Source organism: Podarcis cretensis (assembly GCF_951804945.1).
Source record: "Podarcis cretensis genome assembly, chromosome: 2".
Lineage (NCBI taxonomy): Eukaryota > Metazoa > Chordata > Lepidosauria > Squamata > Lacertidae > Podarcis > Podarcis cretensis.
In genome coordinates, this window is record NC_137171.1 from 21,969,446 (window position 1) to 21,989,510 (window position 20,065).

The 20,065-nt window shown below is 44.2% G+C and overlaps 1 protein-coding gene across 7 annotated transcripts in view; it reads left to right on the forward strand.

The window, feature by feature from the left end:
- The window catches only part of DGKA (diacylglycerol kinase alpha), a 78,097-nt gene that overhangs the window by 25,712 nt on the left and 32,320 nt on the right, over positions 1-20,065 (forward strand). For 4 of the 7 annotated variants that reach the window (XM_079965399.1, XM_079965403.1, XM_079965400.1 and 1 more), the window contains one exon: positions 14,292-14,380. The exons of 2 other annotated variants lie outside the window; for them this stretch is intronic. In XM_079965399.1, coding sequence (XP_079821525.1) covers positions 14,292-14,380 — 89 coding nt within the window. Of the gene's footprint in view, positions 1-8,108; positions 8,135-14,291; positions 14,381-20,065 lie in introns of those variants that run through there. One more of the 7 variants, XM_079965401.1, reaches the window with a different exon arrangement.

Genomic DNA, 20,065 nt, shown 5'->3' on the forward strand with positions numbered 1-20,065 from the left:
TTTGAAAAATCTGACCCTTTATCTTTTGTGTAAACCAGTTAGATGATTTTTGATCCTGTTTGTGTGTGTAAGACCCTGAGCAAAGGGCATTTTTCCTCCAGCAAACAAATTTAGGCCTTCCAAATTAACTAAATTATAATCTACAAAGACTGCTTGAAAGAGCCTTTCTCCCTCTCAAACTTTCTCCCAGGGGACACTTTCTTCAAAACTTTTCATCCCGACAGTTTTAAAATCGGAATAGTGATTTCCGATAAATCTCTCCTGATGTTATGAGTTTGTGTCCTGCGATTTCGGAGAATTGCCATTTTTTTTTTGCTAGAAAGTGTATAGGAGCTTTGAAAGTGTATAGGAATCTCAAGTGTTTCAAACGCATCTTCTGATTCTGCTGACACTGCTGACACAGGCCTTGGACATTTGGTCAATGCATAACTTATTTTCTAAATTTTAATGCTGAATGGTTTCTGTAAAGACCTGGATTTTTTGGGAGAAAAATAGCAGAACTGTACTCTTTAGGCTCTGGATTAATTATCAGAAAAAGCTGAAATTCCTTGGGTATCTTCCAATTATTTAGGTTAGGTTGAACAGGAGGAAGATGGGCAAGTGATGACTCAAAGTGACAAAAAAAAATCCTCTTATTTTATTGTTTGTGCTGCTCAGAAATTCCTCTCTTGTGCTAGCCAAGTACTTGATATTTCAGCTATTAACACATCAGTGTTATGCCAAGAATAATATCTAGTTTGGTATAGAATGTTACAGCAGTGTTGCTCCGGGAAATACAAAGTACTCAAAGTGAGAAAGGTGATATATTTTATTGAACTAACATCTGGTGGTTAACTGTGCAATGCATGTCTTTTGAGGAGCCTGTCTTACAGAGTTCAGTGGGACTTATCCCAAGGTTAAGTGTTCATAGGATTGCGGCCTAGAGTTTGTCTGCAAGAGGGGGACCTGGATTTTGAGGGACTGGAAACCTATGGGGATTAATTGAAAGAGGTGAGAAAATTTAGCTTGGAGAAGTTACATTCTTTGGTAGATGGGCAAAGTGTGACTAAGGCTTTAAAAGTTCATTTTTCTTAAATTTAACATTTCCTCCTTCCAAGTTCAGCCTTTTTTATAGGTTCATGAGAAGCACAGGTTGTGGGGTAAATTGCCCCTTGAATAGCCTCAGCTCTCTTAATTGCTCCAGTGTCAGTTTCTGTTCCCAAAGGGGAGTGGAGAGGCTTTAATTGTTGGTATTTCCTCATTATTTTGTTTTTTTCATAGTTGTTCGTAAGCATTCTCATAAGAAAAAATGAGAGGCATTCAGTAATTAAGGTTCTGCTTAATAGAGACAGAAAGGAACACTTAATAGTCTATTGATCATTGATTTCCCAACTCTTCATGTCAGGAAGCAATAAAACTGGCTGACCTTATAAGGGAGAACGTGTTAATGATTGTGGTTTATTTGTGAGGAAACATCCTAGGACAGTGGTTTCCAATTAGGGGTCCAGGGACTCCTGGGGGTCCACTGAATGCACCCAGGGGGTCTGCAGCCCAATCCCTTGCCTCCCCCCACCACTATTTTTTTGTCATTTTTTCATGGTAATACAGTGGTACCTCGGGTTAAGTACTTAATTCATTCCGGAGGTCCGTTCTTAACCTGAAACTGTTCTCAACCTGAAGCACCACTTTAGCTAATGGGGTCTCCTGCTGCCGCCGCGCCACCACTACACGATTTCTGTTCTCATCCTGAAGCTAAGTTCTTAACCCGAGGTACTATTTCTAGTTTAGTGGAGTCTGTAACCTGAAGCGTATGTAACCCAAGGTACCACTGTATCACAAATTTTATGGCCTGTTTTAGCACTGTGCAATTTTTCAATATATTGGCCAAAATTGGTTTTGAAATCGCACTGCAATAACGATTTTCACCTGGCAATATGCAGCAATATATTGCCCCTCACGCAAATGAGAGCAGGGCAGCCAATTTCAAGGCACCACCGATATCTCACGATTATCTCAACCGATAATGCTGCTGATCTGAGCTCCCTTCCTCATGTGGAGGAAGACCAGGGCAGCCGATAACACTACAGTCTTTCCTCATGCTGGCTGCCATCGCTGGCTGCCCCACTGATGGTGGCTTGATGTACCCCCCCACCCCCATCCCCTCCCGCTTAAACCATGTGGTGGAGGTGACTCCGCTTCCTCTTCTTCCCCCACCTTCCCAATCTCAGTGGCTGCTCCTTCCCTGATCCCCACACATGATCTCCAATTTCAGACATCTTGATATATCGGAATATCGGAATATTCAGCTGCTGATAAATCACAATGTTAAAAAACAGATATTGCTGAGCTCTAGTCTATTTTTTTTTAGTATACCTAAAATTCTTTCCTTACTAGGGGCTACCCCACATCTTGTTCAAAAAATTGCTTTGCGGAGGTAACTACTATAGAGTTATCAAAATTTTCAAAAGTGGGGTGTGTGTGGCTTGGCTTTTTGAAAAATAGGGGGTCCTCAGTCATTAGCTAATTGGGAACCACTGCCCTAGGAGGATCTTAGCCATGGGGAAAGGGCATTGCTTAATATTACTATGCGAGATTTTGCAGTTGCATGGAACTTCCATTTCTAATCCCAATCCCAGCTGTTTATGGTAAAGCAATGTCTCGGCAGCAGCAAAGGGCTGTAGTGCAGAAGGAACAATTGCCTCATTTACAGTAGTTCAGTCTTGATGACATGAACCTTGCAGCATTGTTAGAATCAGGCTGGGCTTGGCAGGCTTTAATGCATGAGGGAGGAGGAAGAAACAAGAGGAGGGGGCTGGATGGTAGGAACCTGGGTTAGAGCAGGGAGGATTCTCCCCTTCCCCGCCCCCATCCCCCAACATCAGTCACTTTGGAAGGGGGAGCCGAGATGCCAACTCTCCCTTCTGATCTTCCTTCAGAGCAGAGAGCCTCAGTGCGTGTGTGGGGAAAGGCTTTGATCAGCTGTGGAGGAAGCCTGAACAGGATGTGGCAGTGGCTGAACGGGAGGGTGCAGCCTTATCACCTAGAACCAGGTGCTGCCTTTGCACATGGCAGCAGACCCACCTGCCCCCACAATCTTTACATTCCTGTAAGGCGAGTGAGCATGCCGCTGCCCGTCTTTAAATGCTTGGCAAGAAGAGCAGGAAAACTTGTTGGGATATTTTTGCTGCTTCTGTCTAGTTCTGAACTTCTTGTCCTGCTCTTGAACTCTGCAATTGTGACACGTGAGCACAGTGTATACTGCTGAGCCCGTCCTGTTACTTGCCTACCTTATTTAAAGGTGAGAACCCCTGTCTGTGTGCATTGGGCATATGTGTGCTAAGCTGCTGATCTTCAACCAGGGCCAGCCCACCCTGGTGAGGCAACAGCCTCAGGCAGCAGGATCCACAGGGGTAGCAGATCCAGCCTCCAAGCAATGCACTGCCCACTTCTCCTACTACTGCAGTGTCAGTGTCAGTTGCAGCATGCTCCTTGGATGTTGGATCTGTCCCTCCTTAGCAGCCCCCCCCCCCTCAATGTTGCATGTACAGGAGCCTCTTGGGGAATAGGAGACACTGTCTCCTCCCAGCCCTGGGGAAGAAATGGCAGTGGCTGCCTTCTGGGGGCTGCTGGAGTCTGCACCCACCTGGTGTGATTCAGAGCAGTTTCACTTTCCCCTTCATTGATTTCCAATTCAGTTGTCAGGTAAGGTTGATTGGATTCCCCACTTTGTTCCCAGTGTAGATCTTTATTCCCAGGTAGTTCCTGGTGTAGATCTTCACTCACCCCTTCTTCCCTTAGGGAGGGGTGTGCGCCATTTTGTGGTTTGCCTCAGGTGTCAAAATGCCTTGGGACAGCCCTGTCTTCAACTAGCGGGTCAGAACTCACAACTGCAAAGTTACCCAAAGTGGATCGCAATAGCAGCAGCACCATTTCCATACAGCTATATGGTAAAATAAAAAAAATAAAAAAGTGAGTTTCCAAATGTATATATAGACTAAGCTCTTGGGTTTGAAAAGTTTGAAGACCGTCATGCCAAATTACAGCTGGTGGGCCCTGTGTACATAAGTTGCAATATTTGTAGAAGCCATTAATTCTCAAATGTAAACAGTTGGAATTAGTTGCTGGAGTGTTGTTGTTTTTTTAATGTATTTGAGGTTGGAAATCATAATATTAGAAACTTAATGAACTTCTTTTTACTGCGTATAAGCAGTATTACAAATAAAAATACAGTAAATAGAATAAGAATATTTTGCCAATATATTGTGAACAGCAGTCACTGCAACAACATAGATTAAAAATCTGAGATTCTTGAGAGTCTGACCAGAACCTGGAAGATGCTCAAGTGCCATTCTACATAACTCATTCTTGTCCCAGACTTCCAAGGACTTCCTATATCTTACTTGTCATCTCTGTGGTTCAGATAAACCTCCCTGATTGGTTTAGGGTGAAGCAGTTCATCTTCTATTTTGATAAGACAACTGGCTCTTCCAGGAAAATGGCCCGAGCCATTACAGGTGGGGGCAGTGTGTTGGTGTACCTGGGTAGCTGTCTTCCCCCACTTGACAAAGATGCTGGGAGAACTGTGTATAGATCTACTGTGGCAGGTTGCTAGCTCAATAGGAAATGGGAAGTGGTGTTGGGGTTAGGGGTGTTTAAACTTCTCCCCTCCCTAGATTTTCCTGATTTGAAATTGCCCTCCAGGATTTATTTGTCATGCAAGGGAAAATATAGAAACATTATCAAGATACCTGCATGCTTGCCCTCGTCGTAGTTTCAGGGGATCAATATATTGAGCAAACAGCATGGTGAAATGATTTAACAGTTCTGCATTCTAGCTGCTTTTCCAATCCAATTTGCAGGTGGGGATGCACATGACTGCTGGAACTTTTTTTTTTTTAATGAAAAACCATGGGTGAGTCAATTGTATCTTTCTCAGCACCTTGCCTAGTGCAGCCCCACAGTGCTGAGAGCGTCTGTATATTCCTTTTGTTCAAGAGCCTAGTTACAGCGCACACAAATCTGCATATGCCAAAGTACACATTTACTCAAGAGATCAGGGGCCCGTTGTTGGGCAAATATCACAGGACTTTATAACCTCCCAATGGAGTTATTTTTAATTTAGGAAAATAAACGTACTTCCTGTTCAGAAATTAACTAGGAAAAATAAACCTGGCACTAATCCATAGGTGGCAATGGTCCTCAGGCATATGGTGGGGGGGGGGGTAAGCATTTTTCATGCCCTAGATCTCACCACATTAGTATAGAATCTGCTATCTATTATGCTAAGGGATTTTTCACCCTATGTATTTGCAATGAAAGGAGGTAGTGGGTAGTGATAAAGGGTGATTTAAAGAAAACCACCCTAACATTTGATTTAGATTATGGATTGCTCCTGTGTGGCATCTTGAGCATTTTAGCATGTAGGCTAATGTAATGAAATGCTAACTATATGCCATTTCTTTTGAAAATCCTTCATGATGGAGGAAAGCTTTGAAATGTATGCCTGATTGTCCCTTCTCTCCATTCCTAATTTATATGCCTTGCCTTGCTAAAACCTTGCTATAAAATTCCACCCCAGAGGAGTTGCCAGAGCCTCTTGTAGCAGAAATAGCCATTTGGTGCTTTAAAATTCCATGTTTTTTAACAGCCTGACTCATGAAAGCTGATAAAGTTATGTAGAACTAAGAAAATACATAGAAATATGCAGGCTTCTATTTTCTGAAAACGAGTGACCCAGTTTTGGAGCAGAATCACCCTACGTCATTGCCCTAGGAGTGACTGTTTCTCATAGGCACATCTAACCTGAAGGCCTGCTTTTATACCCTGTCTGTATACTGTCTTAGGTGTTGTCAGAAGTCACCGTTTTCTCAATATGTGCGCAAACGTCTGCTCTGCCTTTGAAATTGTGCAAAGTCCACACAGGCACTGTGCACAGGAAAGAGGTGTGTTTGCTTTTGAATTACGGTTGATCCTTGAGGCATGCTTACACCCTGGGTAACGGATGCCATATAGCTGAAGTGAGGTTTCTAATGGAAGCCATCATTGCCTGGCTGATGTTTGCAACCTGTCAGCCCTGGGATCTGACTGCTCCCAGCCCAGATACAATCACTGGTTTTGGGTAGGATTCAGCCACATCCCGACAAATTGAGGATGCACGATTATTGTTGGCTGTGAAGTCTTGCACAGCAAACCCATTTCCCAAGGAGACTGGAGTTTTTGAGGGAAAGGAAGTGATGGAAAAATGCATTGGAAAGTGTGCAAACAAATCAGAACGAATCTTAAATAAACAAGTCATCTGGAAGTGCTCTCAGAGTAGTTTGTGCAGATTCAACCTGCTTTATTTAATATCAATATTCCCCATTGTGCGACACCTGGCTTTTGAGTGTATGTATGAGGCAGGGAGAGGGAGCGAAATGGTGGAGACGGCTGCTGCATGACCTTCTTTCAGGGAATGCAAAACTGGTTGAAAATCCACAGGTGGGACAAGCAACAAGAACAACTGGAGAAGAGCAAGGCAGGAACCTGGACACCTCTTAGATGGGGGGTGGAACACACCAGAGGCTGCAGTGATGCTTTTCCCTTTCCAAATTTCAGGGGGGAGGGGATAAATCACAAGTGGGCTTTGAGAATTCTCCTCTAAAAATAGTCCTCCACAGATTTCTCTTCAAACACTATTTCCTTGTAGAAATGTTAGGGGAGAAGTGCAGTTTGCCGCTTGCTGTCCTCCTGCTCCCATGTAGCACTTGTTGTCCCTGATGAACAAGCTAGTGGCAAACATCACCACTTGGGCCTTTCTTTCCTCCACCTGCCTATGGCAGCTGTGTTGTTCTAACTAAACAAATAGTGAACTTGGCCAGCTGAGTGCCTCTGGTTTGGAAGTGAAACAGGGCCACCCAAAATCAAAAGTACATAGATACACAGAAGTATGTAAATCTGTACAGGACTTGTGAGCTTCCAGGATATATGGAATATTGAGGCAGAGTGGAGGTTGGGTGGAAGTAGTAAAATGGATACTGGATGGGATCCAGGAGGATTTAAAAGCAACAACAGCAACCCTCCTCTCCTTGCACTATATTTGGATGAAAAGGAGGTGAGGGGAAAGGACATGCTTTGCTATTCACACTCCTGAACCAACCACCAAAACTCATCGCCCATTCCATTCACCACAATGGGCACTTCCAGACTATTGCTATTTCTTGGTGGGATTCAGTCATAAATCAATATTCAGGTTGCACAACAGTCTCACTCCCCCCCATCCGAAAACTGGACTTCTTGTGATAGGGAAAGTGACAGAGATCCCACTTGCTTGATGCAACATTGTCTAACCTCCCAGTAAACTAGTCAGACTGAATGCTCATTGAAGAGCCCATGTTGTCAAACTTCGCGCAAACCAATAGGGATGAATGTTCTGTTAAGCAGGCTATAGCCATGAAATGCTCAGATTTGAAGCTGGCAGCAGCCCTAAACCAGAATCCTCTCCTGCTCCCTTTGCCCACCACCCCACCTCACTGAACAGTCTGAACAGTGCTACTAGACTTCTCTTTCAGGCTGTCTCTTATGGGGGCACATTGCGACATTTAGCTGTGTGTCCCATTTGTCTGTCTAGCCACACAACCATATGCAGGCCTGTACAGGAAGGGGCACCTGGTGTTGTTTCCTTGTTGCAAATTGCAGTGGGGCTGCCCTGAGTGTGTGGTATGGTGAGGAAAGAGGCGCTGTGCTAGTAACAAACAGCTGTGGGAAAAGGAAAGGAAGCAGTTGAGCAGAGAATGATGTGGGATGAGTTTAGCACAGCTTCTGCAACATTAAGCTTGAGATCGATCTGTGTTTTCCAGAAAGGGGCTCCTGATAGTAGTGTATGCGCACATCCCGCTATTCACTGCTGCTGACAATAAGCAGGTTATCATACTGCTTTTTTTAAAAAAAAAATCTGTTTGACCAGAGATGACAAAGGAGCAAGAGGAATGTGTGCATTCTTTGGGAAGCAGTGCCTCCCTTAGACCACTCACAAGTCTCTTTTAAAAAAATTGTCTGTCTCCAGGTTCTATTTATTTTATTGCAACTTCACTGGCAGTGCTAAGGCCGCAATGTGGGGGTTAGGCAGAAAAAATGAACAACAGAACAGGCGATGAAGTGCTTCACAGATGCAAAATAGGTAAGCACCAATCTGATTTTAACCCTCGTTTCTTGACCCGTTGGGGGAGTTTTCAAACTCAGAGGATTAGATAGCCATTTCAGGCGCATGTTGCTGCTCACAACACACCACCATACCCCTTTAAGGAATGGCTTGTGCTGCTAACTCAGGACTGAGGGGATGCTGGGTGGCAGCCTGACAAAGGGAAGGCATTGAAAAGAGCTCCTTTTCTTCCTAAATTTTCTTCCTTTTCTACGTGCTTGGATTGCCAACCACAGGGCCTGTCATGTGTCTCTGTGAGAGTGAAGGCACACGGAAGGATCCCACTTTATTATAAGGAGGTTTGGGAGGGAAAGTTTCTGGTCTGCAAGGGTGAGGACATTAACTGTGTTGCCTTGAAAGAGCTAGCAGGGAGCATGATTCTGTGGAAAACAAGGCAACGGTAATGGGAACAAATAAAGCCCACAGATCCTACATATTTCACCTTTCTTGCCACTTCAAAGCCAGAAGCAAAATCTAAGAGGGCCTGTGTTGTCTCTTTCCTTTACAGCAGGGGCAGGGAACCTCAGACCCTGCTACAGACTACACCCTCTCACAGGTCCCGCTACACGTCCCAAATATTGTTGTCTGCATGGAATGTGTCCTATTTTGGGGGGGGGGGATGTATGAATTCCTATGCCCCACAAATAACTCAGAGATGCATTTTAAATAAAAGCACACATTCTACTCATGTAAAAACATCAGGCAGGCTGCCCGACAAATAACCCAGAGTTGCATTTTAAATAAAAGCACACATTCTACTCATGTAAAAACGCCAGGCAGGCCCCACAAATAACCCAGAGATGCATTTTAAATAAAAGGACACATTCTATTCATGTAAAAACACACTGATTCCTGGACTGTCCATGGGCCGGATTTAGAAGGCAACTGGGCCGGATCCAGACCCCGGGCCTTAGTTTGCCTACCCATGGCCTAGAGGGAGGATAGTGTCAGTGTAGAAACTAGCCTGCTGTATGATAATGAAATTTAGATTGCTTGCTCCACCCACTTTAACCCACCCACATTTGTCTCTGGCCCTTCACATCACTGGTATGTGGCCTTGGGAAAGTGACCCCTGAACTGAAAAAAGTTATTTAACTCTGTTTTACAGATATCTCCCGTGCCCATTCTTTGCTTCTCACCTGCCTGTCATGATCGGACAGGAGAGGAGCAACTGTTATTAGGTCAGTCAGTTGTAAACACACACACTTAACAATTTTGGTTCTACACATCATATGTAGACCTAAGACCCACAAATGATGTCATGCAAGAGAATCCACAGTCACACTTAACTGTATAGTGGAACGTCGGGTTACATACACTTCAGGTTACATACGCTTCAGGTTACAGACTCTGCTAACCCAGAAATATTACCTCGGGTTAAGAACTTTGCTTCAGGATGAGAACAGAAATCGTGCTCTGGTGGCACGACAGGAGCAGGAGGCTCCATTAGCTAAAGTGATGCTTCAGGTTAAGAACAGTTTAAGGTTAAGAACGGACCTCCGGAACGAATTAAGTACTTAACCCAAGGTACCACTGTAATGTAAGCATTGCACATTATAGTTGAAATCAAGGGGGCTGGCTGCGCATTGATGCACAAACTAACTGTGGTGTCACAAGCCAGTTATTTTACTCTAAGAACAAAGGAGATGAATGCTTAGCATTGCCCCTGCCATGCTAGTTGTTTTATTTGTTTCTTATCGCTTCTTAATGCACGTCTTCTCATATTCCCTGGAAGTAGGTACATGGTGGTGCCGTGTAACCATGCATCAAATTGTTTTGAAATGACACATGAGGGTGTTGTTAAAAATGTGCGTGGGCAGAAGTACTGCATGTTGGATTTGGCACTATTATTTGGGAGCTGAGTGAATAATTTATTAAGTATATTCTTGCCCACCTTTCTCTTTTAAAGAAAGCCATAAATCCTTGAGTGGGTCAAAACCAATTAACAAATTTCAATCACAAAAATGATCTCGAAATAAAATTAAGAGCAGCGCATTTAAAAGTACATTGCATCAGCATCCCAAGTGCCTTCTGAAAAAGAAAAGGCTTTTGCTGTTCTTTGGAAAGCAGTAAAAGGTTTTGCTTCGTGGGCACCCTGAGGGACAGAGTTCTGCATTGTGACATCAACAGCAGGCAAAGTCCTGTTGGTTGGAACTGCCAGCCTAATCATCGACAGTGTTGGCACGCAGAGCTGGGCTTCCCTAGGTGATCTAAGAGCAGGGCTATTGTTGGCAGTCAGTATCTTTGGGCACTTGCCAAAGCCCACACCTTAGTAGGAGGCTTGCTGCCAATTCCTAGAGCCTTGTGGGCCTCCACCTCCTCCCTTTCTGTGTTGCAGTCTCTTTACCTGCCCTCTCTATGAAAGGAGAAGGAGCAGTAACCTGTATGTGCTTTGGTTTCTCCCTCTGGAAGGTGGCTTGGGCTGGGGCCAGAGAGAAAGGGAAGCAAATGGGCAGCAACAGTGGTGGAGAAGACATGATAGATACAGTTGGGGAGGGAGCCGATTGAGAGCATCCTACAGAAGTCCCCCTACCCACACTGGCGGAGGAAGGGGGATGCGGTGGGTGCGGCTTGCCCCGGGTGTCATTCCTGAGGGGGGTGACATCACCACGCTGACCCCTTGGGATGCTCGCCGCGAGTGGCGCCCCTCTAGAATGGTAGCCCCGCCCCCGCAGGCAGCTAGCTCCGCCCCCGGGTGCACAGCCCCGTCCCGGGTGCCATAGCAGCTAGCTCCGCCTCTTCCTAGCCACACACCTGGAACTGGCATTATCTAACAGTGTGAGGAGGTTTCTCTGCAAAGATGCACGATGGAAAAAATTTCACAGAACATTTAACGGAAAATTTGCCGGTGCTTTATTCACTTGTGGAAAATTCTCAGTTTCGTAAGTTCACTTGTAACAGCAAAAGGATGCCAACGCAATTTTAGGCAAGCCTGGCAGTTTTCAAAGATTTCAATTTTGTTTGTTGAATACTAATGAAAAGCACCCAGCTTTGATGGAATGTTCTAAGAAACGAACAAAAGAAAAATCAGCGGTCAAAATCAATGCAGTTTTGAAAGGATCAGTTTGCCATCTTGAATAAAAATGGTGTTCAGTTGTATCCAAACATAGGCAAAAAACCTGTTCCTTGATCTCAGGAACCATCATGCAAAATTTTGTTATGATATATTAAATAGTGTTCAAATTAATAGAGAATGGACAAAGACAACTTTTCAAAAGATATAGAAGACAAGTAAAACGTCATGCTAAATAAGATCATTCTCTAGGGTATCAGAAAATTACTCTGTGCAAACTGAACATTTTCAAATCAAATTACAAATAGTGGTGTCTGTTTTCTGGGAGAGATAATCCAATTCAGAATTTTCCTGAAAACCCACATTGCTGTTTGTATGAGAGTCAACATGCTCCTGTAACTAGGCAGATCCTAAGTAAATTAGGGCTTTAAAGATCAGTACCAACACCTTGGAACACTCTGAAACAAACAGATCAGCCCAGTAGTGCAGTTAGGTAATTATTTGCTTTCTAAAATAGATTTTTTTCACTAGTTTTTATAGTAACTTTAACAGTACAAAATACAGTAATACAACACAGCTCAGCCATACAGTTCATATTGATATTAATTATATACCGGTATTTCATTAGTCCAATCATGTAGAACATGGGTAGGCAAACTAAGGTCCGGGGGCTGGATCTGGCCCAATCTCTTTCTAAATCCGGCCTGTGGAATCAGCATGTTTTTACATGAGTAGAATGTGCCCTTTTATTTAAAATGCATCTCTGGGTTATTTGTGGGGTATAGGAATTCATTCATTTCTCCCCACACACACAATATAGTCCGGCCCCCCACAAGGTCTGAGGGACAGTGGAATGGCCCTCTGCTGAAAAAGTTTGCTCACCCCGATGCAGAAGAACAGAAATAAAGTGCTGATTGTGAAATAAATAAGTTACGCATAGGTTCATGCTATATTCGATATTGTCAGTGCTATTTTCTGGGGGTTCTCAGAGGTATGCAGTTCGGCACCTCCCCTCCGAATGTTCAAAGTATGGCATTTTCTGTAACAACTTTATTGTGAATACTGGCACCTTTTCTTCCTTCTTCAAAAAAATAAAGCATTGGATATGGTATACAATTTACTGCAGGAAATTCCTCTATAATGTTCCATGTGAAAGGCTGGACTGCAGTTAACATTCTCCCTGGTGGTATATATGAAATACAGCTAGACCAGCGTTGATGGAATAGCATTTTCATTTTTTCTACAGTTAGGTAATTCTAGACTTAATGGTCTTTTACACAGCCTTTTCAGAAGGTAGCGTTTATTACTTCACTTTCAAATGTGGTAAGCCAGCCTTCCTCATTTGTCTCCCCACATCCCTATTCTGCAGAGCAGGGACATGGCAGGGACCTGCCAAGTACTTCCTTGTCACTCAGCACAGTGCCGGATTTATGTATAAGCTAAATAAGCTATAGCTTAGGCCCCCCCCCCACAAAATTTAAAGGAAAAAGCAACCTGGATGTACATTTCCAAAATATAAGATAAAAAACAAATAAAACATGCAGCAACAGTGCCAAATGGCTTCAGATGGGTAGGCAAACTAAGGCCCGGGGGCCAGATCCAGCCCAATCGCCTTCTAAATCGCGGATGGCCTGGGAATCAGCGTGTTTTTACATGAGGAGAACATGAGTAGAATGTGTGTTCTCGAAGCTACCAGCATGAGTTTGACCAAACTGCGGGAGGCAGTGGAAGACAGGAGTGCCTGGCGTGCTCTGGTCCATGGGGTCACGAAGAGTCGGACACGATTAAATGACTAAACAACAACAGAATGTGTGCTTTTATTTAAAATGCATCTCTGGATTATTTGTGGGACATAGGAATTCGTTCATCCCCCCCCCCAAAAAAAAATACAGTCCGGCCCCCCACAAGGTCTGAGGGACAGTGGATCGGCCCCCTGCTGACAAAGTTTGCTGACCCCTGTATTAGATCCATAAATTAACATATAACATATATTCAACACAAAAAACAGCGACAATTTGTTGTTGACAAAGGACAGCTGGACATATAAAGGGCCCCATTACCTTCAGTAGTTTAGGGCCTCCTCAAACCTAAATCCAACCCTGGCTCAGCAGCACCCCTGAATAAGCCAGGAAGGTCTTGTATTGGAATAATCATTTCACACACTTCTTTCCACTGCTATAGTTGCTCTCTTGATTCCTTCCCGCTCTCGCAGTTACACTTTTCTAATATTGCTTGCAACGGTTTCCAATTACAAAAGTAAGTCTGAGCATGGCAAACAAACACTAGCGATGCATCCTCAGGGGACAGCCCACGTAATTCAGCTTGCAGAAACACGGGGGTGGGGGTGAGCAGCGTGCGATGAAAGGATCAAAGAAAAAGATGCAGTTGCAAGATAAATAAAGTGTGTGAGAGAGACTTGCTTCCGTTGACTGAACTGCAGGCAACTGGGTCTTACCCCCGACAGGTGGCTTATTGTACCTCCTGTCAGATGCAGCAGCTGCATAAGCCACAGATGGAAATATAACATCTTCAGAGTTATTAGGTGTGATTCTGGTTTAAACTAGGTTCATGGGATCCTTAAAGGTGGAAAAATATTTAAGTCCCCTTGAATCTGCAAAGTGGCAAGCCCTAGGTGTTTGTTCTGCAAGAAATCTGGTTTCTAGGTGATGGAGAGGAAGGAGTGGGTGGAAGAACTCTTGCAAATGGTGCAAGTGGGGAGCAGGAACAGCCCCTCAGGCTGAGGATCCCTACATCTGAACACTAAATCACACCTCTCACCAATAGAAGAACGCAGAGAGTTGCAACTTAATGTTTGCCGTTTGGGGGACGTTGAAAGTAGATGCAAAAGGAAAATCACACTAACTTACTATAGAACCAGCCTTCCCCAATATGGGGACCTCCAGATGTGTTGGACTACAATTCTCATCAGCCCTAGGCAGCATGGCTGTACTGATGGTACCCCAAAACATGGCTGGTGAAGACTGCGCTTATGCTAGTGTCATAGTTTAGAGTTCAGTCTACTAAACTTTAGCATGTTTATGAGAATTCAATACGACTTCTGAGTAGACATGGCTAGGATTGTGCTTTTGATTACCTTCCTACCTCTCACTTTCACACCAACAGGTTGGACCCAGAAGGCTCACCTGGATTTTTCCACGAGGAGCCACACCGAAAGATCCTAGGTGCCTGGGGATTCCATTTTTCAGAAGAAGGTTAGAAGGACTTTTTCTTCCCACTGTTAACTTGATTCACATGTAGTGTTAGAAACATATATATATATATATAAAAACTAGGTGCCAGATGACTCCTTAAACCAAGGTTACAGTTGCCAGAACGGAATGTCTAGCTGCCATTTTTGGGTAAGATGAGTTTAAAGTCTTTAGTTTTCAAATGATTGACTGGCTGACTGATTGATTCTCAGTTAAACATCTGGCTAGTTCAGATGACAACCTTGAGCTAGGTTAAGAACTTTAAGAACTTAAAAGAAGAAAAGTCACTTGATCCAGGAGCAGTCCACATATATACTGGCCTCTTCCGACCTCTTTTTCTTAATGGGGACTGCTCCTGCTCAGGCTGCACAAAAAAAGCATTTTGGTTCCTGCAAATCCATTCCAATTGTGCAGATAAAATATAACCGGTAGAATTCTACAGCATGCAGTATTAGTGTGTGAAAACAGTCCGGATCCAATGATCCCCAGGCATGCACCTCCAGATGGTGGAGATGTCAGGTGCTAGCCTGACACCCAGGCATCTTCACTTGGTCGCAAGTGGTTGATAGCCAGGTGCAAAATGCGCTTGGTGCCTGGCTAATATTGAACACTGTTCACATGTACAAGAGTTTTAACGCTAATGTTATCATGAACATGACTGCATACCCATATGAGCAATGTTGAGGGATGATGAAAGGAGCCTGGAAGGGCCAATTAACAGACATCGACAGGGAGCGAAGATTCCAGTGAGTCTATGTGGCGAAGCTGCAGCTTTTCATAACAGAAGGCACAGGGCTTAATTACTGAGATGGATGGGGATAATAGCTGGTGGGGACAGCTATGGGGAATCCTACTTACAATTCAACAAACCCAGGATCAGGCACAATAGGACAGGTTGCTTGGCTAGGATCTCAGAAAATAAGATTGCTTAAAAAAATGCCTTAGAGCCCGCCCAGTGTACATTTCTCCTTGATTGTAATGCTCAGAACACCACCACAAAGGGTTAAGTCTCTTCTTTCCTTCTAAATACTAAATAAGGGTTAAACTCAGCAAACCCTCCAGATGCTTAGAGGGGAATCTAGGCAAAAGAAGAAGAAAAAGCTGCCTTATAAATCTTTAGCAACGTGAGGCCTCAAGTCTGAGCAAATAAGCACACTCTTCCTTGTTTTCCTAGGTGTTTATGGGGCTGGGATAGAGAGGGAAAGCAAAACACTCACCTCACGGTTTAGTTATAGCGACAAAGTCTGCTGGTATCCCATTCAGCAGCCTGGGAAGGCTGGGCTTGAAACCAGATAGCAAGACACTGTGGCCAAATATGTTTCTTGGAGATGGTTGTAGCTAGAGAGTAACCCATCATGAGCAGAAATGGGAAATCCTTGCTTCCTCACGGTCCTATTATTTTACTGCTTTGCTGATTGCTTCCTACTTCAAAGGGTGTCACGTAAATGGCCTTTTATATTTGTTGTGTTCCCATCTCAGTATTTAATTGCATCTCTGTTGTGTGTATAGAAATTGAAGGAAGGATGTGTTCATATGCGGATTTTCCGTTTCAGGTGTTTAGGTTGTCTGTGGTCCTTTTTCTGTTTTTGAGTAAGTTTGGTGCCATTTGTGGTTGTTGTCTATTGAAGAAAAAAAAGCATGTAATTAATTATTAGTGTGCTTTAGTATTAAATTAGTATTTAATAGTATTTAAAATTAGTATTTAATTATTAGTGTGCTTGGTGCTGCACAAATCGACAAGAGTTTCTGTCCCTAAGGAACTTACAGTCTAAAATTTGACCTAAAGGTGAGCAGCAGTGGAAGTGGAGGCAGGGGAACATAATAAAGAAATATATTCCTTCCAGTAGCACCTTAAAGACCAACTAAGTTAGTTCTTGGTATGAGCTTTCGTGTGCATGCACACGAAAGCTCATACGAAGAACTAACTTAGTTGGTCTTTAAGGTGCTACTGGAAGGAATTTTTTTATTTTGTTTTGACTATGGCAGACCAACACGGCTACCTATCTGTAAAAGAAATATATGTATATGAGTTACACCCTTGCTGTAGGTGGGGTGTGTGGCCTTCCAGATGTTGCTGGACTCCAGATCCCATCAGCCCTAACCAGCATGGCCAATGGTCAGTGATAATGGGAGCTGTAGTTAAAAATACATAATGAGGGGCAAATGCTCCACACCCGTGCTCTAGAGCATGGGGTCCAGGAGGCTGTGCCAAAGACTTACTAGGCTGGGTTTTGAGGAGGGGTGTCAAGTAAAGTAGGAAGAGTGTTCTAGGAAGCAGCTCCAGGCATACAAGCCGCCAAGGGAGAAAATGTGAAGGTTTTTTGGTTGGTTGGTTTGAAGGACGAGGAGACTTTCACATTGTGGTGGGTGGTGGAGCTTCAGGAGCCAAGTTCATGAGCAGGGGGTGCAATTTTTACTCTCTCTTCTTCAAGGTTTCCTGAAATCTTAGTTTAAGCTACATGTGGGCTTTTGGGTCAAGTAAAAATATTACACACACACACACACACACACACACACACACACACACTGATGTCGCTGGTGCTCTCAAGGTCTTCTCCTGCTGCCCATAAAGTCTCCTAAGGTGGTGAAGCTGGCTACCTTTTTCTTCCTTGAAAAGCACATGGAACCAAAGGAGGAAGTTAGAAGACCGACTCTCTTTCCCACTTCCTCTTTCATCTCTATGTGCTTCCCAAAGTTCAGATTAATTCTAAGATTAAGGGGGAGGTTGTCAGCATTTAAAGACTCCTCTGGAGGCATTGGGCTCTACTAGCCTGTTGTACCAGTGGAAGCCAGTGCAAGGATTCCCACTAGCACAATGCGAATTTTCACCTGTTCACCTCCTGCTTGCACCCTGCACAATCCCCAAATCTGCTCTGGAGGGATGGGGAACACCCAGACCAGATTTTGGGTGGTGCTGGGAGAAGGAAGGAGGAGGTTCCCTTGCACAAGAAAAACCTTTCCACTGATGCAACCTTTGCCATAGCACTAGGCTGAACACAATCCATCCAGCATGAATCATTTGCGTTGCTTTTTGTGTTATGCTTGGTCCTCATGAAGACATTAACTTGAGTGCTTTATTCATGCTTTAAAAAGAATTTTAAAAAGAATTGGCTAGGTTTGCCACTACTTGAAGTAAGCATCACTTAGAGCTCAATCAGACTTTGGTGCCACATTTCTAGGTTTGCACTTTAAAGCTTTCCCTGCAAAAACTTGCTCTTGTAAATGGCATCTGCAGAAAACTTGATTTGCAATTAGTTTGTGATTCTGCATTAAGGAGTGGGTTTTCTTGGGGAAAGTGATGGGGCATGGGGCTTAAAAGCATGGATGTGTGCCTAGAAAGTACAGGGCAAAAGCTAAGTGTGGATGAGCCCTTAGCTGTTGATGGAAAAAAATGTTATATAAGAGCCTAGGAGAAACCCAAGCCCTATCTGCTTTATACATTTAAAGCAGCATTCATACCACTTTAAACAGCCATGGAATCCTGAGAACTGTGGTCCCCCCCCCCCCATAATTTTAATTGTTTTTCATGTAAATGTAAGAACAGCATATAAGTTCAGTAATTTGTCCAGTGGTAGGTACATTCTTATTAAGTTTCATATGCTGTACACAAAGAATACAGTGGTACCTTGGAAGTCAAACGGAATCCGTTCCGGAAGTCTGTTTGACTTCCAAAACAGTTCGGAAACCAAGGCATGGCTTCATGATTGCAGCCAATCGGAAGCCATGGAAGTCACGACGGACGTTCGGGTTCCAAAGAACGTTTGCAAATCGGAACAATCACTTCTGGGTTTGCGGCGTTCGGGACCCAAAACGTTCGTCTTGCAAGTTGTTTGAGATCCAAGGTACAACTGTATGTTTATTTATGCATTATCAAGTATCCTCTCCATAATGTTTCTTGTGTTGGGGGTATAATAAAAGTATCTTCTGTCTCATTTATAAAGGAAAAGAAAGGAAGCCAAGTCTCACCAAAAGTGTCTGTCCTTTCAGTGCCCTTAATTACCTTTCTATGCCGAGTAAAGCATTCCGATAGCCACGTCCCAAATATTATTTAACCAGATTTCAATGGGGATTTGGGAACTGTAGTTTATTATGGGTGCTGGCTGTTTGTGCCATATATGATAATGTTTTCAGTGTGTTCTAGATGCCCCTGTTCCATAAAGTACCTAATATGTATATTGCATATGCGGTGGTCTTGAGTCAGAGAAGTGTTTTCTTTTGCTCTAGGCTCTAGAGATGTAAAAAGTATGCTGTTGTCACTCCCTTCAGCCGTATAATTTTAAACATAGTTCCCAGCTCCACCCAACTTACAGACAGACTAGTAGTGCATTCTTGGTCTTATTTTTGGCAGACAAGGTTGTGTTGGTGGTCCATGGCTCACTGTGTCTTGGCAGGGCTGTGGTACGACTGCCTCCATTTGGTGCTGTGTGAGGCATATTCCCCAGAAAAAGTCATCTCACCTCTCTTAGCTATCATCATCAGTTAACGTCCATTGCCCTTTGAACAGACAGCATGCTATGACTTTCTAGTTGAGATTGCCCAGAGTGGAAACTAGGTATATCCAGGGGTTCCCTCCCCAGCAATTTGAGGTCATTGGTGGGGGAGAGCTGGGACAGTGATCTCTGGCTCCTCTCCCTCCAGCATCTGGTTTGCATTGTGTACGCCTGGCCCCTGGAGCCAAGGGCATCTGCCATAAAGCTAAAATTAGCACAGGATGTTGATCTAGTTAGCTGGATTTGGTAACTCCAAGCTCCTGGGCTGGCTCCAGAGATGAGTCAGTTCTCCTCCTCAACCCCGCTGCTCAGACCTCTGTGCACATTTGATCAGATGCAGGTCCTGCGCAGCAAGGCTCTTTGGGGCCACTTTTCTTTGCTCTGGTTTCTGCATCGGTTGGCAGTGCTAGAGGAAAGTCTTGCTTCCCCACATCGCAGGGGTTTCCAAGCTGTGGTCCATGAATCACTAGTTGTCTGTGAGCTTCATTCAGGTGGTATGTTGATTTTTGGCTGAAGATGGGAAGTGATACATGTATTACATGAAATAAAGGTAAAGGTACCCCTGCCCGTACGGGCCAGTCTTGACAGACTCTAGGGTTGTGCGCTCATCTCACTCTAGAGGCCGGGAGCCAGCGCTGTCTGCAGACACTTCTGGGTCACGTGGCCAGCGTGACGAAGCTGCTCTGGCGAGCCAGAGCAGCACACGGAAACGCCGTTTACCTTCCCGCTAGTAAGCGGTCCCTATTTATCTACTTGCACCCGGGGGTGCTTTCGAACTGCTAGGTTGGCAGGCGCTGGGACCGAGCAACGGGAGCGCACCCCACCGCGGGGATTCGAACCGCCGACCATGCGATCAGCAAGTCCTAGGCGCAGAGGTTTTACCCACAGCGCCACCCGCGTCCCCTATTACATGAAATAGCCGGATGTATTTTTCATTTCATTTTCACCTCCCCCCCATGGGACTGTATTACAGTTTGAGCTCTATGGAATCTAGCATAGCATCTAGCACAGCACATTACAATTGCTACAATAGGCAGTGAAATCATTAAGTGGTCCTTTAGGGCTCTTAGCAATTGTCAAGTGGTCCATTGGGGAAGAAATTTTGGGAAACACTGCTCCATCTTTCTTGCTGCTCTGTTTCACTTTGTCGGAGGAGCAGCCTCTTTTCAGCATTTAGGGCTGTGCAGCAGAATGAGTC